This window comes from Amphiprion ocellaris, chromosome 22 (assembly GCF_022539595.1).
Source record: "Amphiprion ocellaris isolate individual 3 ecotype Okinawa chromosome 22, ASM2253959v1, whole genome shotgun sequence".
Taxonomy (NCBI): Eukaryota; Metazoa; Chordata; class Actinopteri; family Pomacentridae; genus Amphiprion; species Amphiprion ocellaris.
The window spans coordinates 14,071,228-14,092,139 of NC_072787.1; the positions used below are offsets into that span (position 1 = coordinate 14,071,228).

The 20,912-nt window shown below is 40.0% G+C and overlaps 2 protein-coding genes across 2 annotated transcripts in view; both read left to right on the forward strand.

Moving 5' to 3' along the window:
- The first annotated feature begins 33 nt into the window (after positions 1–33).
- Positions 34–8,869, forward strand: ube2wb (ubiquitin conjugating enzyme E2 Wb). Its single transcript, XM_023276093.3, has 6 exons — positions 34–97; positions 892–983; positions 3,863–3,965; positions 6,161–6,316; positions 6,413–6,488; positions 6,597–8,869. The coding sequence occupies exons 1-6, from the start codon at positions 83–85 to the stop codon at positions 6,608–6,610; spliced, it is 456 nt and encodes a 151-aa protein (XP_023131861.1). The 5' UTR covers positions 34–82; the 3' UTR covers positions 6,611–8,869.
- A 1,666-nt stretch (positions 8,870–10,535) lies between these two features.
- Positions 10,536–20,912, forward strand: part of stau2 (staufen double-stranded RNA binding protein 2) — a 96,719-nt gene continuing 86,342 nt past the window's right edge. Inside the window, exons 1-5 of the mRNA XM_023276083.3 lie at positions 10,536–10,677; positions 12,517–12,724; positions 14,822–14,952; positions 15,248–15,407; positions 16,712–16,847. Of these exons, the coding sequence (XP_023131851.1) occupies positions 12,526–12,724; positions 14,822–14,952; positions 15,248–15,407; positions 16,712–16,847 (626 nt within the window). The 5' untranslated portion in view covers positions 10,536–10,677; positions 12,517–12,525. The remainder of the gene's footprint in view (positions 10,678–12,516; positions 12,725–14,821; positions 14,953–15,247; positions 15,408–16,711; positions 16,848–20,912) is intronic.

Below are 20,912 nucleotides of genomic sequence, written 5' to 3' on the forward strand. Positions count from 1 at the left end.
TTCGTCTGTCAAAACAACTCCGGTCACGTGACTGCCTGACGTACAGTCCTCCTCTCTGCGCTGATGCAGGGGGGTTTCCATCATGGCGTCGATGCAGGTAAGAATACAATTGACAGCGTTCGCATATTTACAATTTTGCGCGCCACCACTCTGCTTTTTCTCGGCATTTTTAGCAACCACTTCACTCACGTACACGTATTTGTTCAAAGCAGCGGTGACGTTAACGTAAAACCGATGACATTTTATCCTAAACTGTCCCGGTTTAGCGCTCGGTCCTTGCTAGCAACACAACTAGCCCATCATCATCAACAGCAAGTCAGGGCTAGCATAGAAACTAGCTTCCTGGAACTACATGTTGATGGCTGTGTTTTTTCCCGCAGAAACACGCGGGGATAAATCAGTGAATGTAATGTTATGACGATGAAATTCATTGTAATACTTTAACTGAGTGTTGGCTGCTATTTGGCCGACCGTCAGCCCAGCGTGCTAACGAGACAGTGCGCAGATTGACCAGTTGCAGTTTGCTCCCGAGCTGAACAGGTGCATCTTTCAAAGAATAGATGTGTCGAAGTCAAATTGTCTTATCGAAAACAGCTATAACGCCTATTTCATTAAGCTGTCTAATAATAAACAGGGTTTGTTGCTTGATTTCCACCCGTATCTGTCTCAAATTATTTGATTTGGGTGGAGTTTGGACGTTAACTAATGTTATAGTACGGTAACGGCGCTTTGTTGGCTAAATGATATATGCAAACATCACTGATACCTCACATTGGTTTGGTTATGGATCTTCTCACACATTGAAGGGACAAGAATGAATGTGGAATTTTGGTTTCATATTGTGATGCTAGATTGTGAATGGTACAATCCCAAACACATTGTCTCCAACAGAAAAGGCTACAAAAGGAATTATTAGCCCTGCAAAATGATCCACCCCCAGGAATGACGCTCAACGAAAAAAGTGTACAGAACACCATTACACAGTAAGTGCTTTTATTCTATTGCATTTGATTCATTAGTTTCAGAGTGACAGCATTTTCCAACACATGAATCATTGAGTCTTACGCCCAAAGTGGTCGCTGAAGATGGTTTGCAGCTATGATTAAACACAAAATCATGTGGCTTTGTGAAATGTCACGATTCATTACTTTGAGAGGGCAGTGTGGTGAGAATGCCTGGTACCTCACATGCAATAAAGGTTGCTGTTGTAGTAGTTGTCGTTGTAGGTAAGACACAAAGCCTCGACAGTGAGTGGTGAGCAGGAATTGGGGTCATTCCAGTGACTGGCAGCTCAGGCCCCTCAGTTGAGTGTCTCTAATGCACAGTGTCACTATTCATCCTTATAAAATATTTAAAGGTTGGCATGCCGGAGTTGGGCTAGGGTAGCAAGGAACAGAGCCTGCTTAACTGACCTTTCTGTTTGGGTGTCTTTGTGTTCCCTTAAAACTGCATGAGTACTGTTGGTGTGTTAGTCAAATTGTGTTTGATAAGCACTAAGGAGGGTCCTGTAAATGGATTTGAGACAAGTTTCTGGCAGTCATTCACATGTCTTTCAGCTGTAACATTGACCTTAAAACAAACTACCTTGTTGTACTGTTTAGAATGCCTCCAAGCATCATTGCTAGACTTCAGTGCTGTCCTAAAGACAGACTACAAGTTAGTGTTTGTTGTTATATTTAGAAAATCTTGTAACAATGTAAGATGCATTATGCTGGCATCCTCCCCATTAGGTAACAATCACGTGACAGACTGAATGAATGTTGTGCATGACTGACAAGTTCTCCAACCAGTTCAGCCAGTTTCTGTGATCACTGCTCATCCCAGGTTTGAGGTGGTGTGCACGGGTGTGCCTTTTTGTGTTTCTGATGCTGAAAGGTCTGTTGAACCTATGCTGGCTTTCTGTTAAAGTGATTGACAGTAGTGAGGATTTGTCCTGATTGTCATGCGAGTCCTGACTGGAGTAAGATACAAATATTCCATTCCTGCTTGTCATTGAAGCTAACCTTGTCCAAACAAGGGGGGAAAACCCTCAATAGTGACACCGATGTGCTTGTGACAGCGATAAGGTGACAATGTGTTTTCAGTTATAGAGCCTTTGTTTATATGGCACACTGTGTCTCTCTGCTGCTCAGTAGATTACAATGTCTTTTAGTTGACTGTGATTGTGCAGATGACTTAGCTTGATGGCGTAATGAGTCAGCCACTGCAAACAAGGAAACTGCTGCTTTAAAGCATTGTTGAGTCTCACATGTGTATTCACTCTGTCCTTTTTCCCCACTTTCACTAAATGGCTTAATGTTATTTTTGCTGACTGGATCATATAATCACCAGGCTATGGGGAATTTGAGCAGGTGGTGCATAATGTCCTTGGAGTCCTTGGCTGTATTCAGCGTGGGTTGTGTACAGGCATCATGTACAGTGATAATGACTCCCTCAAAACTTTGCTTCCTGAAGGAAAATGGAGCTCCTTTCTGGCACTTGATTAGACTTTCCAAGGGTGAACTTTTAAAGGACAACTGACCTTGTATGTAACTCTAAATGATCATGTGCCCCAGGCTAGATTTTAAAGAGACACAAGGCTATAAAACACCGGATAACAGCCACAAGTCTCTTTGGTGTCCTATCTGCACTGCTTGCATTGAAGAAATTAGGTCAGAGATTGTGATGCTGCCATCAGTGTCCCTTTTTCTTCTCCTCTGAGGTTTCTACTGTGAGCAGGCAATCCCCGTAAATATCCTTCACAATAATTAAACATTTGGTTTGTTTGCCAACGAAGCTACATCTTTCCTAAAGGCATAAAGAGAATCTGGTGCTGGTAGACTGTCCTTCATCACAAAGACCCAACCCAAGCCCCTGTATTTGCCATCATCTGAGCAGGATTGAATTTCCGCCAACTCAGTCAGCAGTGTCCTGTAGCCATGCTACAGAAGCGAAAATAGATGTTGTCCAGTAGATCAATAGAGTATCACATTATTACTAAACCACTGTCATAACCCAGCTGAATATTGAATGTCACTGGAATGAGTCAGGCTAAAAGCTTTGATTACTCACTTACTGCAGAATTGGCAGCTCACATTGTGCATGATTCTTTTTTAATGATAATGAGATGTGATTCTGTACTTGCCTCTTGCTAATCAACTCCAAAATGGTGAAGTAGAACATACAGCTCATTATTAACCCTCGGTTTAAAAGCATAGCACATTTGTAAATGTTCCCTATCTACTCCTGTAGAGAGAGCACATAATGCATAATAATCCAGCCATGAAACATAAATTCCGCATTCACAGTATAGCCAAAACCATTTCCTTCCAAAATGCAGAAAAGATCTGTATCTGGTAGGAACTGCTAAACCTGATATCGTGACTTGACAAACTTCAGAAGGAATTTAAGACCTGTAATGTAATCCAGTCCATTTTCTCAGAGAACATTTTGCAACAGTTTTAGCAGGAATGCTGTCACGATGTGTAAATATACTGAATCAAATCTGATTGACCGATTTCTCAGTCAGTCTTCATACGCAGCATACCTTGGGTGATGTACAGACTTTAAAAATGGGTTACATTAGGAATATCATTCATCTAAAACTCTTGTTAAAATGAAAGATTCTAGTTTTTATCCTGGTTCAACCAGCAGATCAGAAACATTAACTACCACCTGTGTTCTACGAATCAAAATCAGAGCGGTCTTTGTATTTGAAATTTTTTGATGTACTGTGTAGAAAAAGGTAGACATTTGTTTTAGATTTTTGTAACCAACTATGTTTAGTTAACCAGTGTTTATCTTTATCAGATCAGTGCAATGTTATCTTCATTTTGCTTGAGTGAGATTTTTAACGTATTTTTCTATTGTTCTGTATTTTCAGGTGGATTGTAGATATGGAGGGAGCACCTGGTACACTGTATGAAGGAGAGAAATTTCAGCTGCTTTTCAAATTTAGTAGTCGATATCCTTTTGATTCACCTCAGGTAAGCTCAGTTGTCATCACTGCATGTGTGTGTGGGAATGTGATGCATTTTGAAGCATTTTGTCTTGTTGTTCAGGTGATAAAGAGCTATGTAAGTTCAGCTAATTTACCATATTGTCAAGGAAAACTTTCTGTCTGCTAATGACAGAGTAACAAACAGACCTGGGGCCTGGTGTGATGTAGTTTCTACTGTCCTTACTGTCCAGCATTCACACTTAGTTTTATCAGAGAATGAGAGGGGTTACCAACACAGAGTCATATGCTGTTGCTTTGGAGGTACAGTATAGAGGTATAGAGGTGCCCCTTTACAAACAAAATCACAAACTGAAGACCTGTGCAAACAATCCTCTATATCCACTGTCTGGATGCCTGCAATAATCACATGAAACACTCTGGCTCTGTAGTTGTTAGTGGAATGAATCTTGGCTTGGAAACACTATAGCCTGGAATCACTGACAGAGACACCAGTGCAGAGGTCCTACTGAAGCCATGTTTGATGGGATTAGTTTAACTCAACAGTCTTTTTTGACTCATCAGGAGCCCGGCCACCTAAAAATAGACACTGAGTCACTGTCCAGAAAATTAGATAAACTCAGCTACTTAGCCACGAAGCGCTCTAATAGGAAGGACTCACTGTCAGAGTTGGACTCCTCTTGGGACCTCTAGAGAAACTTCAGTATCAACTGCTGCAGTGCATTATCGCTCGTGTGAGTAATGCTGTATTGCACAAACATGCAGTTCTGAAAGCATGTGTACTGCATTTACGAACACTCCTCCCATCGCAAATGCTATTACTGCCATGAAAAAAAAACAGTGTTACCAGTGGCCTATTCTATTACATTCTTACAGGAAAAACTGCAGATTTGCTACCAAAACATGGTACTAGAGTAGGATATTTTGTATGGAACACTTGACAATCTTCAGATCCTTGGCGAGCACCTTGCAACGCACTGATGGATACACACTCAACAACACAACAATGTAGTATGATTTTGTGCAATATTTGAAATTGTTTAGAGTTGTTCATTGTTTTTTTGTTTGTTTGTTTGTTTGGTTCATCCACTAATTCACTGGCAACATAGTTTGCTTTCAGAACAAACAAGGTTGTGCAGATTTTTGAGATGTTTTAGACAAACTTTACATACTAATTCAATTAAACCCAATTGGAATGCTCGTTCGTGCAGGCAAAATGGCAGCTCAGCAACCAAAACCAACAGTTGTTTTCATAAACAATTAATCTGCTGATTACTTTCTTTGTTAACCATTTAGTTATTTTGTCAAAAATATGTTAGAAAAAATAGAAATCACTCTTTCTTGAAGCACAAGTTAATGTCTTTAGGTATTTGACTTGCATTCGAAAAGAACTGTCTTTTGGTGATTTGTGTTAAACAGAGCATGCTATATGTATTGGAGTAGATGCAATATAAACCTAAACGAGAATAAACATGTAGACTATAGTGCCGTTTTTCCTAAGGTCATGCTTAGGAGCACAGAGCTTTGTGTATGTCAGATGCTCGTTTTTGCGAGCAAAGAGCTTTTGTTTATCTTGGTGTTTTGGGCATAGTGCTAGCTTTACTTTGTGTTCATATCGGTAACACTCACCCTGTCACCCCCTCCAGCCCCGTGATGTGGAGCCTGCACTCTCCTGTGAGGCCCTGTCTGGTGCCAGACTGCCTCAACCCATTGTTACTCTTCATTACCCTCCCTACCCAATCCCCCTTCTATCTACTTCAGCACCTCAGTCTTGGGTTTCTGTCTTCTCACGCTTGCTGTATCATCCTGTTTTAGTCCTCACTCACACAATTTTAATAGCTGTTATTCACTAGTTCTTTTTATAGAACGTGTCTCTCTTTTTTTTCTATAAAACATATGTCCTCTCTTAGTCTCCTGTCCCTACGCTCCCTTCTCCTCTCTCACCCCATCCCGGCCCCTCTGTCCTAATCCTAGAGCCTCATGTCGCTGTAGAGGGCTAAGCCTGAGCTTATGCAGCCAGTCTCATTATTTTCTGTCATTAGTGAAAAAATCTCAACTTATTCCAGACAAGTCCTTTCCCAAGTTGTATCTTTGCACTCTGTTTAACATGTAAAATGATTTAGTTTCCTTCTTTAGCATTTATCACTCACCACGTTATAGGGTTTTTATACTTATATATTCACTGAATTATCTTAATAACCACTGATTGATTTTTCTTTGTAGGTAATGTTCACAGGAGAGAATATACCTGTCCACCCACATGTGTATAGCAATGGTCACATCTGTCTATCTATTCTAACGGAGGATTGGTCGCCAGCCCTCTCAGTGCAATCAGTTTGTCTTAGCATTATCAGCATGTTGTCCAGCTGCAAAGAAAAGGTAACGCTGCAGCACCTGAAGCATAAATACACTAGTTTTTGTAAATTTATGTACTTGTTAAATGTTAAATCTAAATGCCTTTTGCTTTTTCTGCAGAGACGACCGCCTGATAACTCCTTTTATGTAAGAACGTGTAACAAAAATCCAAAGAAAACAAAATGGTGGTATCATGGTGAGTAATTTTAAACTTGCACCTTCTTTTGTTTTGGTTTGAGGGTATAATTGATGCTCGTAATTGTAAATATGATGGAATTTAAATAATATTTGTTTGCCTTCACAGATGATACATGCTAATGTACAAACTTTGTAATAACCGTAGAAGAAAGAAGTCCTACTGACCTACGTAAAGCACTTTTTAATCATTCAGTCTTTGAACTCTAACCTTTGACTGGAACAATGGACACCATGCGCTGGAGGCTCTTGACTGCATTTCCCCCCCCCGTGGGCAGTTGGCTGCATGTTTTAGTTGGTTGTAAAATAGAAAACGAAAATAAAGGAACGTCTAGATGCACCCAAGATGAATTGTTTCTGGCAGAAAGGTCGTAATGCAGCGAGCACGAAAGGCGGATTTGTAGTGCGATAATTATAATTCCTGTTTTCAGATTATTGTTGTTACTTTTTTGTTTGTGTGTGGGTGCATTTTAAGGTCCTTGTGTTGTGCAATAATAACTGATGGATGCATGCTTGGGCCTACAAAGAGATATCCAAATCTAATCGTCTTCTGGAAGGGATCTGACCATCAACACCCCAAGAAAATGCTTCATCTGTTTGTTTATTATTAATATTATTATTATTATTATATGCACTGTGAAAGTAATTAGTTTAAAAAGGCACTATTAGTACATTATTCCAAACTTGCAGATGTACTGTAAGTAGTCCTCCACTTATCAGGTTTAAGGGTTTTAGTTTGAAACCACTGTATCAAGAGTACACGCAGTTTTCTTCATTTCCTGAGGTGAAACCAGGTTGCAGTTCTTCCTGCCGTTGGACAGAATGTCGGTACAGATGGGAATAATACAGATATGACGACAGATCTTGTAGTCATCCGATGACCTCAGTGTACATCTCCTCGTAAAGTTGGGCTGAACTCGTGTAGTGTTCACTAGTCCAGCCTTCAAGATGTGCAGCAGCCTCTCTTCCATTTAAAGAATGTCTGTAAGAGAACATTGTCGCACGATCCATTTTTATTTGTATGATACCTTTTTTTTTTATTTCATGCTTTAATCTTCTAAAATGTTTGATTTTAAATGTCTTTTTTGTACTGTTTTTTTTTTCTTTTTTTCGACTAGCTGATACTTTGAAAAGGGGGGTTGTTTTGATGGGTCAGTAAGTTTTTGAATCTTTCGTTTTTGTATTTGTTATTTAATTTAAATCTTCATTTGATCTCCAGAGCGGCAATGAATGATGAAAAGGAGAGTCTTTTCTCGAAGTCATAAAGACGAGGCTTTTGTGATTCCCCCTGGTCAGAGTTTTGGCTCAGGTACTTTTTTCAATAAAGAGATCACCTCTAAAAAGATACCTATCAGATATTTTGAATTTACCTATATTTTCACCAAAAGAGACTGTTATGTTGTAAACGTATAACATGTCTGAAACTATTGTATATAAGTCTTTGAATTGTTGGATGATGTGAAAGAACTTAGCAGAGGATGCATTTACTTTATAGCAGAATGATAATAGGAGTGCTTTATTTCATTGGAAGTTAGTCTGCATCTTTTGCTAATTAGGATGTGTACAGTCAGCTACAAACATGGTATGGTAAGAAAAAAAATAGTAGTTTTACAGTGGGGGTGCATGCAATTTTAAACCCTACTTTTTCTTATTGGCATCAAACATTGTGGCAACTTTTAGTCTTTCCATACCTTAGGTAATGTTTTACGGGATGGATCTTACAAAGCTCACCTCCAGAGGCTGTGGTCATTTTAGACTAATCACTCCATCCCTAAAGAATCGTTTATCGTCATCCAGTCAGAGATACTTGAATTTTCCATCTTGGGTTGTTTGTATTTACTTTTTCCAGGGTCTAGCTGAGTTTCTTGAATGAACTTGAGTGAATGTGATGATACTCTATACTGTAGAGGAGATTACCACAGCACACCGCTATCTCAAAAAAATACTATATTGATAACTTAAAGACATCTATTTAACCAATGATTTTTTTTTTTTTTATTCGCTTCATTGCATTGGGTCTAGTTTAGCTGTCGCTGTGCTTGGAGGAAAGACAGTGGGACTGATGATTGTTTGAATGCAGTCACAACAGCATCTGCAGAGACAAAAGGCCTTGATCCAATGGGCAGTAGATCAGAGGAGATATGAAAAACTTGAGTGACTATGTTACAAGGGTTTGGATGTGATGTTTTTTTTTTTCTTAGGTTGCTTTTTTTTTCCTTTTCAATGTGGTTTGGACTCTTAGCTTGCAGGTTGTTGTGAGTGATCAACACTAATGAGGGTGTGTTATTTATATTTGAAATTTTGTTCTGGGATGTGCAAGCTCCATGTAATAGGTGCCTGTTCATTTTCATAATCAATAATAAAAGCAAAGATTCACTTTTATTCAGCCTTGGTTTGCACAGTATATGTCAATATGTCATTTCTGTGTCTGTTCTGTAAATGCCTTTTATATATTTTTATTTCTAAAGGCATCCACACTACTGCCAAACTTAAAAAAAATGCATGTCTGAATGTGGCTCACTGGGTCAGTGGGTTTTATCAGATATTTCAAAAGTAAAGAATTCAGTCTGTCTACAAATAGTGAAGGACCCAGTTTGTGCGCTGTTTTTGCCAGAAGTATCCACAAATGCATGTGGATAAAAAATAATATGAAACTGGGATAATCTTGCAGAAATAGTTGATAAGCATATATGTAATGCTCATTTGGTCATATCTATTAAGCAATTTCTGCATTGCAACAAACTTTTTATATATCATCACCATCGTTAAAATAATGGCCTAAGTCATTTTTTGACAGAAGTTATTTTTTTTTCCTAAATCATCTCCTCATGATACTATCCACCTCTGGTAAAATTGGCTACATCCTCAGTTGAACAGATCAGGCAACTCTGCCCTTGTAATGGCCTAGGTCAGGGTTCAGTGTGGTGTGGTTCAGTTTTTTTGTGTTTCCTGAAAAAATGACTGAGGCCATTATTTTAAGAGGGTATCAATATGTGACAAAATCAACCACATGAAAATACACTTTTTGTCAATCATAACAGGTATTGTTCTTAAAATATCAATACTCTAGCTCTAGTAAAAGCTCTTGAAAAGCAGAAATAAGTCCAATTTCTGTCCTTTACAATGTCAGATGTTTTACTGTATGAAAGAATCGGTATGCTCATTTTATGTTAAATCCCTGTTTCGTTTCACACAGTAGTACCAAGTTTTCTTTGTAAAGGAAAGCGTACTATACATGTGTTTGTCATATAGCCCACCAGTACCACATGGAAAAGTGGTTTAGTGGCACCCTCTATTGGCAATCCCACAATAGTACCTGCCAAATATCTGCAGGGTCTGTAGGATCTGTACTTGATTGGATTTTGACTTTTATGTCCCTATAATAACAATGGAAGGTTTAAAGTGGAATTTATCTGCAGCTGTGACCCCAGCATCATCGCCACCTGTTATCTTAGCATGAACACTACCGTTCCCAATGTTGTTTTCTTGCACAAGGAACTTGGTGACACTGAATCCAGACTTTGTGGTCTTGTGGTTTGTGAGACAGACACTCATGTGCACCTCTTCCTTTTAGTTCTCCTACTGAGGGGCACTACAGCAGCAGAGAGTGTCTGTTTATGGGAGCTAATGAGCTAAAGGATAAATCAACAGCCCATCTTTAAGTTGTAAAATTAACTTTTATTCTCAAACTCAGCAAATGAAGAAGCTTCCCCAAGACATTTTTTTTGTACAAGTTTTAAACACAGATCCTTACATTAAGCTTCAGCTATACTTGTTCATAAAATAAATATAAGTTTGGAAACTTAAACTAACCTGCAATGTAAGTCCCCTGTGCGGAAAACAAGTCTGAAAAGGTTAATTTTGCTCCTGAATCAAAAGTTACACTGTAGGCTCTGAGGAAGCGAACCAGGACTGAACCATTCTGCCGCGGCGGGGGTGGCTGATTCATTCAGAATTCACCACAAACTCTAATGGTACAGAGATAACGATTTACAACGTTTGACACTGACAAAACGAACAGCACACACACTTTATACGTGAAATACTACAATGATTATTCATGTGCTTGCAATGGATAGTTTTTAATTTTTTTGCCCAGAAAAATAACGTGGTCTGTTCCCTCTTCCATCCAGTTCTCTTTAGTGTTTGCCAATGTTGGAGGTGTAACTGGGGTCTGGCCCTGGACAAAGGTAAAAAATACCCTAAAATATTTGTCCCTTTGTTGTCGGATAGTCTCTGGGTTATTTGTCACGCTGTCGCCAGTCCGTACGTGATGTTGGGTGGACTGAAATTGCCCAGACTTTCGTGAAGGATGGGGCGGTATGGAGATGCTAGCAAGAGGGGTGCTCGGCCGATCAGCCATGATGAGCTTTAACCGGCTAAACTAGCGTAACCGGAGGCGTCTAGGTTGTATATATTCATCAGGAGAAATCACAGCGGCGTATCCATGACAGCATGCATGCGTGCCCATTCTGTTAGCGTGATTTCAGGAGCTGACATTTGGAGGAAGCGCCGTTTTCTTGGTGGTAACGTTAGCTTCCTGCTAAGCTGGACACAGTCGAAGCTGTAATGTAGGTTCAGGGGTTGCAGACAGCCCTGTAGCTCTGTCAGTCAACCCTAACGTTACAGCAACCTCCATATTCAACGTGCTGCGAAAGACAACCATGCACAGAGGTTGATGTTTAGTGCTCTGTTTGTGCATGCTAGTGAGAGAGACAGTATAAGAAAAGCAAGAAGGTTTGTGACTCCCGAGAACCTTACGGGCACGCAAGATGCATGGACAGGAAAAAAAACTTGATTTCATGCACTGGATAAAGGTCACACACCAGAGTAAGAAATGCATTTGATCTTGTGCATGTAGTCGATATCGGGTGTTATATTGAAATGCAAACTGCTGTGTTTACTGTGCAGCCATGTCTCTAGACTGTATGGACAGGTGGCAGCTGTAATCATGATTGCAGGGTGAAGCCCATGAAAACAGTTGCAATCTAAAAGCTGTCTCCACTAACCTATGTAATATCTACAACCTTGCCGTGTTTGATATATCACCTACAAAAGAAAATCTGATTTCTGTCAGTATTATCCATCATCAGAGTAATCTAGATTCAAAACTAGCATTTCATTAAGTGTCCAAGGGTAAGACACTGAATTTCTCTTCCCTCCAGGGGTTCAGTTGTGTGTCCAACCTTTTGCTCTGACCTCTGTGGGGACGTGAAAAGAATTTTCCTTCAGTACCTGCCACATATTGATATAAACGGGTCGTGGGGCCATTTTTGGAAAGATGTGATGTGGTTTGTACTTTTTTAAACTGAATTTTGTGCAGTTATCTACATCTTCATCTTTTGCTGATGAAAAACACATGTTAGCATATGATGTTACTGCAACTGATGTTAGGCTGCAAACTATGTAATCATATTGACCATAATATTGCATGCGTGCTTTCAAAGATAAAGAAATTGAATATGTGTCTTCCTGACCCTCACTGCACTGTTGTGCCCACTTTACTGATAATGTTAACCCCTGTCTGCTTTATGTAAGCCCTCGTACCTCTCTGTAGTCCCAAATAAAATGTGATTGAACATCCATTGTCTAGTTAAGGCCACTATCACAGGATTCGTCTTTTTTTCCGGAGAGTTTGGCAGCAGTAACATGAGCAAAGCTCCTTCAAATAAAGGTTCATTGTCTGGGTGTATTAGCTGCTTGTGGATCAGAATGTAAGATAGCCAAGGGCTGCCCAGTTTGAAGTCTGTTCTCCAGAGTTAGCCCTCAGAAGTCTGTCAAATGACAGTAAAAAGATTTAAATTGGGCAAAAAGTATTGTGAATTTATCTCTGCATGGATGTTTAGACTCATGCACAAATGCTTAATAGTTTCTGTACTGTGTAATGTACACTTCATTAGTCACTGACTTGTATTTTGTTTTTGGTCATACAACTCAGATTTTGCAATGCACTCACCCATTTGAAGTCTATATAATGGTCAGTATGTACCTCACAAAGTTAAAAGTGGTTAACTGTGGCCCTATTTCAGGAATAGAGCATGGCTCAAGTGAAAGTACAGACCCCAGCGCCCCTGGCTGGTCCTGGCCTCTCCCCCGGAGTTCCCCCGACGGCCATGGCCAGCCCAGGAACCCTGGGTCTGCAGCCCTCCGTCAACGGCACAGGCCCGGCCCCCACACCCGCCTGCCCTGCTCCTGCAGTCGGATATGGGGACGCCCCTGTGTCTGTCTCACCGCCAGGTAGGACACCAGCAGAACAGCTTCCCTTTGGGGGAGGTTCATTATCATTTTGCATTACATATGGCCTTAATTAATATTCAGTTAATTCCTGTGGTTTCCAACATATGATGAACTCCTTACATTTCTTTAGCAGCTTTGATTTAGAATTGTTGCTGTTGATAAAAGGGAGATACAGTTATTGTGTTGATGTTTTATAGCTGCAGTTGTCATATCTATCTATCTATCTATCTATATATATATATATATATATATATATATATATATATATATATACATATACAGTTGTGGTCAAAAGTTTACATACACTTGTAGAGAACATAATGTCATGGCTTTCTTGAGTTTCCAGTTATTTCTACAACTCTGATTTTTCTCTGATAGAGTGATTGGAACAGATACTTCTTTGTCACAAAAAACATTCATGAAGTTTGGTTCTTTTATGACTTTACTATGGGTTAACAGAAAAAGTGACCAAATCTGCTGGGTCAAAAATATACATACAGCAACATGAATTAGCAATTTTGCTGACTTAGAAAGTTGTGTCACTGAAATGAGCTTCGTAGCATGGCATCTTAACCTCTTGTGAGTGATTATGAGTGACTCCAGCTGGTGACTTCTCTGAGGCCATTTAAATAGGGCTCATTGGATACAAACGGATATAAACGCCCACAAACACTACAGTGGGAAAGTCAAAGGAGCTCAGCACTGATCTGAAAAAGCAAATCATTGATTTGAACAAGTCAGGAAAGTCACTTGGAGCCATTTCAAAGCAGCTGCAGGTCCCAAGAGCAACAGTGCAAACAATTGTAAGTATAAAGTGCATGGCACTGTTTTGTCACTGCCACGATCAGGAAGAAAATGCAAGCTTTCACCTGCTGCTGAGAGAAAGTTGGTCCGGAGGGTAAAGAGCCAACCGAGAACCACCAAAAAGCAGATCTGCCAAGAATTAGAAGCTGCTGGAACACAGGTGTCAGTGTCCATAGTCAAGTGTGTTTTGCATTGCCATGGACTGAGAGGCTGCCGTGCAAGAAGGAAGCCCTTGGTCCAAACAAGGCCCCAAACCCACATCAAAAGTGGTAATGGAATGACTAAATCAGGCTAGACTTAAGGTTTTAGAATGGCCTTCCCAAAGTCCTGACTTAAACCCCATTGAGAACATGTGGACAATGCTGAAGAAACAAGTCCATGTCAGAAAGCCAACAAATTTAACTGAACTGCACCAATTCTGTCAAGAGGAGTAGTCAAAGATTCAACCAGAAGCTTGCCAGAAGCTTGTGGATGGCTACCAAAAGCGCCTAATTGAAGTGAAAATGACCAAGGGACATGTAACCAAATATTAGCATTGCTGTATGTATATTTTTGACCCAGCAGATTTGGTCACTTTTTCTGTTAACCCATAATAAAGTCATAAAAGAACCAAACTTCATGAATGTTTTTTGTGACAAAGAAGTATTTGTTCCAATCACTCTATCAGAGAAAAATCAGAGTTGTAGAAATAACTGGAAACTCAAGAGAGCCATGACATTATGTTCTTTTCAAGTGTATGTAAACTTTTGACCACAACTGTATGTATGTATGTATGTATATGTATATATATATCTAATATGTTTAGGCATTACTGATGTTTGGAGACATATATGTAAACAACCTTCCTCAAGATTGTACCAGTGCATGCAAAGGCACAGGTACAATTTGGTATTCTGTGGTAAAAAGATTGTCCCAAAATAGGCAATTAACTGGCTGACATAAATTTGTCCAGCTTCTGTTCTCTTCACTCCTATTGAGTCTCATAACCTAACCTAAATTCAAAAGGTTCACACATCTGCACATCTGCTAAAGGGAAAAGAGCTTAAATACCGTCGTACAAATGGACTGAAATTTGTCCTTTTTGCACAAGACCTAATTACATGTAAAAGCAGCTTTATACAACATTTCTCACATGTAACCACTGCAAGGCTGCTTGCTTTATTAAATCAATATCTCATGCCCTTTCACTCAGTAAAATTATATAATTTAATATTCAGACATGATAGTTATTCATGCATATATTCCAATTACCATATTGGTCACTATATCATGTTCTGCTGTGCTCTGTTTTAGGCCCGCCCCAGGAGAACATGGCAAACCCTAAAGAGAAAACTCCAATGTGTTTGGTGAATGAGTTAGCCCGTTTCAACAGGATCCAACCACAGTACAAGCTCCTCAATGAGAGAGGTCCTGCACATGCTAAGGTAAGAAGGGGACATGACAGTAGTCTACATGTATGCTGAAAAACATATTGTCCATGTGACATATTATCAGTAAATATCAGTTCGAAATCTCTCCTTTAGTGTCCCATAAGTTGTTCAGTTTCACTCTTGTTCTTGCTAAATAGATGTGTGTAAAGTTTATGATTCTTAGATTTTTAAATTTTTCGTGGTCATTCGGATGATATCCAACTCCCACCATCTGGGCTCTCGAGGGATGATGTTAAAAATTGTATTCGCTGTCGGGTAACGTCTTCCCCTCTGGGTGTCACTGTTCCAGATCTTCACAGTGCAGCTGACTCTTGGGGAGCAGGTTTGGGAGGCGGAGGGCACCAGCATTAAGAAGGCCCAGCACTCCACAGCTGCCAAGGCGCTGGCTGAGAGTGTCCTTCCCAGGCCAGCGCCCCGCTCCCCTAAAGTTGACGTCAACAGCAATCCAGGTACGGCAACCACGACAAAGTCTCCTTTTGCTGTCAACAATGAATGCAAATGTGAAATGGGCGAGATTACCTTTAAACCCACTTGTTACTGAAGTGATATGCCTGGAATAAATTATTTCTCCAACTGGAATATATGTAGAAAATATACACAGCCCATTCTGCATTTACTTTCTATGTCAAATTAATGTTTAGTACTTAATGCTATGCCTCAAGTAGCTGCAGCAGTAGAAAGCCGATGCTGGCTATTGCACCCTGTTAGAGTAGGACCCGTGAGGGAAAAAAGGGGATCTGTTTATACCTTTGCATCTGTATTGCATTTAGTGCTCTTGCAGCTGGTTGAAACAGTTTTTATTTGTTTGTTGTAGGTTAAAACATTTCTCAAAAAAATCTGTAGTTTCTTTCTGCTTGCCTCTATCTGCAGTACTTTTAAGCCTGAGCTAGAGTGCATGCATTTACACTTTCAGTGAGTAACTCACTGTGTTTTATGCCAAAAAACTGTAAAACAAACTCTGTGTCATTGGATTAGTGCCCACTACTGGTCATTTATTTCTGGGGCTAAGTACAGTTTTGAAATACACTATATTGAATTGTAGGGAGATGGAGAGGCCCCAAATGTAACCACACAGAACAAGTTTTGCATTGGGACAACGCTACTTTCATGGGCACATGTGATCGTAAAGTGACGTGTGATGTTAGAATGGAATTGTGACAAAGCATCTTGATGTCTTCACTGTTAAAGGAATGTTGGAGTATTTTTTGGTTTCTGCTTTATTGAGTTAGGCATACATGTGTAGCCCTCAAACCACTAGACATATTTAAATAGTTCATGTTCAGAATAAGGCCTGTACAGACCCTCTCAATAAATCCTAAGGGCAGGCTTATGTTTTATCTCTGGCCAAATTAATACCAGCAGCCTTGTCTTACCTCTCCTGCCCTCTGTGGCATTATAGTAGTAAAAGACTTCATTGCCAGCACTTAATGAGATTAAGAAAGTCCTGTGATGGGTTATGCAACATCAGTGGGGAACCTGTGGGATTAGTGGTACATGAATCGGGCAGGTAAGATGGCTTGACACTTTTGGGGATTGATTGCAGACATTCATGATTTTTGTATGTTGTGTTTTAAAATGTGATGCAATCTGTTTAGATCTCCTGAAAGATTACATTGGTGAGCTTTAAAGCTTTATTTGCTAATGTGCAAAAGCACAGTTTATATGTTATTTTTGCAGCTCAGTGTAGTTCTGTGTTGAAAAACTTTTCATCTTCTTGGTTATAACTTTTCTTCTTCTATCCCTTTGCACACAGGCAGTATAACACCCACAGTGGAGCTGAATGGTCTGGCCATGAAGAGGGGGGAGCCAGCTATCTATAGGCCTTTGGATCCCAAGCCCATGCCCAACTACAGAGCTAATTACAACTTTAGAGGGATGTTTAACCAAAGGTGAGCTCCCAAAACGTTAATGATCCAGTTGCCTTAACTGTTCTTCATTTCAGTTTTTAAAGCTATGTGGTGAAACTGATTCATTGTCTCAGTCATTTCGATAAGGTATAGTAGTTCTTGATCATCTAGGAAACTATCTCACTGTTAAATTCATGACTGTTTAGTGGCTGATTGATGAAAGCAATCCTTGTTCCAAGCTTTTGGACCAGGTCAGTGCTAGGCTGGATGTAGCTAAAAATGCAGTTTGCATGTGTAACAGAGCTTTTTTAGTTAAGACAGTGAAAAACAATAGTGAAAAAAGTAATACTGTTTTTCAGTTGAGAAACAACAGCATTCATGATAGCTTGGTGTCTTCTTCAGAGGTTTGTTTATAAATGTGTACGGCGATGGGATTTGCTCACTGATTATTTTGCAGCAGCTTTACTTTCTCAGTCCACATTAAAAAGAGAGGTTTTGGTTTTAGGATTTCTTACCTTTGCAAAAGGTTGTTTTTGGTGGTTAAGGAACAGAGGCTTAGTTTGGGGTGACATAACTATTGTGCAGAGGAACGGATGAGATTCAGCCAGCTTAGTGTGGACGTAGTCGTGATATATTTTGGATGACCGCAAACAGCATTGTTTCTTTGATCCCACTGGCTCAGATGTGTGTCAGACATGGCTTTCCACTCCATATGTTTTCTAAACTGATGAATGTGGTGCCCTCACGGGTTCCCATTGCACTCCGTCTCTGTCACCTTTCCTTCGTTCTTTCTTCTTTGCTGGAGCCATCCAGCCATTTCCAAAACTCCATAAAAATGCCACAGAGGCGCAATTAATGATCTGCTCTCCCTCAGTGAAGGAATGTTATTTAGGCCTGTGGATTTTTTTGAGCTGGCTGCCACCAAATCCAGATATCCTTTTAGTCTCAGTTAGGAAAAAGCAGGATCATCAAGCAAACAGTGTGGAAAAAAGTCCATTATAAAAGACCAAATAGTACGTCTGTTTCCTATGTTTTTGACATGGCATAAATAGTGCACTTACTATACTTGTTTAAAATTTCTTCCCACAGCTTTATCCTCTATAATAATTGTACTGAAATGTCAGCTTAGTATAAATATTATTTAAGGGTGTTATTAGTGTTCTAAATATTGTATTAAATACAGAGATTAGTTGACATGTTGTTGTGCTTACAACTTAACAGAAGTTGAGTTATGCAGCTCCAAAGAACACACTGTTCCTAAAACATGGTAACTCTGATAAAGCCAGTTTTCATGTAAGTTTGACATTCTTTTAACCATTTTCAAGATGCATTATGACTCCCTCCAGATGGCAGTGTTTCCTCATTTTAAAGGTCCTATCACACTATTCTCCAAAGGTGACTGAGCACCCATTTTGTAACCTGTAAATTGGGAATATGGTGAATTTCTGTAGGATTTTATTCATTAGGATCTTTGCCTTGTAATCTGAAAGATTTTAAGGTAAAGTCTTTATTATTAAGGCGCTAAATGTAGTGACAAGCATGTATGTCTGTTGTGCTTTTTGCATCAACTTTGGCTCATTGAGGTCCAAGGTAAGGTGTTCCGATGCCAAATGTATGGAATTTATTTCTAAAATGTGGATACGTTAACAGAAAAATGTCAGTCATTCAGTCGCAGGATTGGGTAACTGAGTGTAGTCAGCAGACAGTCCAGCATCTGGCTCACATCTTCTACTATTTGATCCATGCAGGGACAAACAGGGGGTGAAAGATAAATGTCTTTGGGGTAGAGGGGAAAATCTGTTTTCCAGCATCTGTCTGTCAATGTCATATGTCACATTGATGAGTTTCTAAGAGACAGGCATTTGCTGTTCCTCATGGTCTGTTTTGTTTTCTTATGCCACGTTGTAAGGAGACAGAGAGGGGCTTAAGAGATGTGTGTGTCTGAAACAGAAAAGACATATTTTATCTCAAGGTCACTTATGTTTTCAAGAGGTCTCTTTCTTTCAGTGTAGTGGAGACCTGGATTAATGAAAGTGAGACCTTCTGAATATGAATTCTCTTAATCAGGTGACTGACTATGTGGCGGAGTGACAGGCCATATTCACAGTCCATCACCTAAATGATGCTGCAGGGAAACGAAGGTTTCCACATGCCCATGTCCTTACCTATTATGATGAATAAGAGTGATCCAGAGTCATGTTGATGGAAAATCTGACCATTAAAAGGGCAGCCTGGCTCTGATCCATCAGCGCTCTAATCACCACCAAGACCAGTATTGATTCATTCAGAAAGTGCCCTGATGAGGAAATACAGCGATAATATGAAATGTGCATTTATCAGCGTCTTAATGAATCTTATTTATGGCGAAGGATCTGTGCATAATTCCTTACCATCCAAGTCCATGTTTAAATCAGCGATTCATCTCTGTTATCATGCAGACGTAACCACACCATTGTTCATTCTCCGGGAACAATGGTCAGTTGCTGGGCTGCTATGAAACATGTGGAAATTCAGCCTAAATGATTAACAAAAATGATCACCGAATCAGGAAAGCATTTGTGTTATCAAGAAATCTGGTTACATCAACCGTTTTCATGGACAATCCCTAACTCCTGTGTTATCATTGGAACACCTGATTCCAATGAGTCATACTGGGCTCCTCCAGTTTATCCACGGCGCTCCCAGCTTTCCTCCTGCTGCTCTGATCTCAGGGGGGCGGGGGCGCCTGCATCCTGCATTCTGTCAGAGTTGGAATTTGGATAGGACTTTCCCTGTTAGAGCAAAGCTGAGCAGTCTGAAGCCACCCACCTCCTCCCAGCCCTCATTTGTTTATGACAGTAACATTATGTTGGCTGGAAGAACAGTGGATTGAAAGACAGGGGGTTCGTTGCTGTGTGACATTTCCTCCTGTGATAATGTTCAGATAATGAGCTGGCCGTTACTGCTTTCTCTGTAGGAAATGAGAGGAAGAATGGGTCACCTGTGCTGTGGTGAAGCAATTATCTACATTATGTTGTGTTGGCTAGTCTTAAACTTTATCCCAGCAGGACAGAATAAAGAGAGCTCCTGTATTTTGGTTTTACACCTGTGCTATTTACACCTGCGGCTAATGCTTTTATATTAACTGTGAACAACATTACTGCTTGTTATGCATAACGTTTATCCTGTTATGATGAATCCACATGGAATTATTACCTGACTCTGCAGTTCCCCTATAGCTCCATGTATTATTTTTCCTGGCTTCCAGCTCATTGGAAAGGATTGCAATTTTTGCTGCTTTGTTTCAGTGTCTTTGTTCTTATTGACTTTGTTTCCAGCTGCAGCAGTCCGTTATTTTCAATGGAAAAACTCTGATGCACCCATTGCCTACAACCTGACAGCGAAAGGCTGAGAACGTAAATGACTAGCTGGTGAACATTCACCACGTGGTCAGAAGCACAACTCAGTTTCTGCTGCTGGATCGCTAGATAAGCCCCGTGGTAAATAGTTCACACTTATATGGTGATTTTTTTTTTTAACCTTTACACCTTACAGTGTGTTTCTTATTCACAAACGCACCAATTGTGGCAGAGCTGCCATGCAACACACAAGCTTCCCATTGGCCAACCTGGTTATTCAAACTCACTCTACCACCAAGAGCGCCCCATAAGTTGCAATGATTGGTCTAATGTTGCCAAGAAAGTTCTGGTTTCAAACTTGCTGGTTGGCTAGAGTCTTTCTGTGTGGAATTTGCATGTTCTTCCTGTGGATTCCTTTCACAATTCAGTGTGCATGTTTTTTTCGTCTTCTTGTGTTAGTCCTGCAATGAACTGGCTACTACTCCAAGGTCTACCCCACCTCTCGCCCAACATTGGCTCCCCTTTACTCTCAGTACTATAAAGCAGGAAAAGTTAATGGATGGACACTTTGTTAGTGCTGTGTTCTGACTCTAGTGGTGAAAAAAATCAATTAATGCAGGCTGCAAAGTAATAAATCTAGGACTTATCACTGGTTAAAGCTGGGGTGTTTCATTAAAAATTAATTAAATACAATTTACAAATGCTGTTAACATCACAAACACTACTTAAAAATTAATGGTCTTTTCTACTTACTCTATGGGAGTCTGCT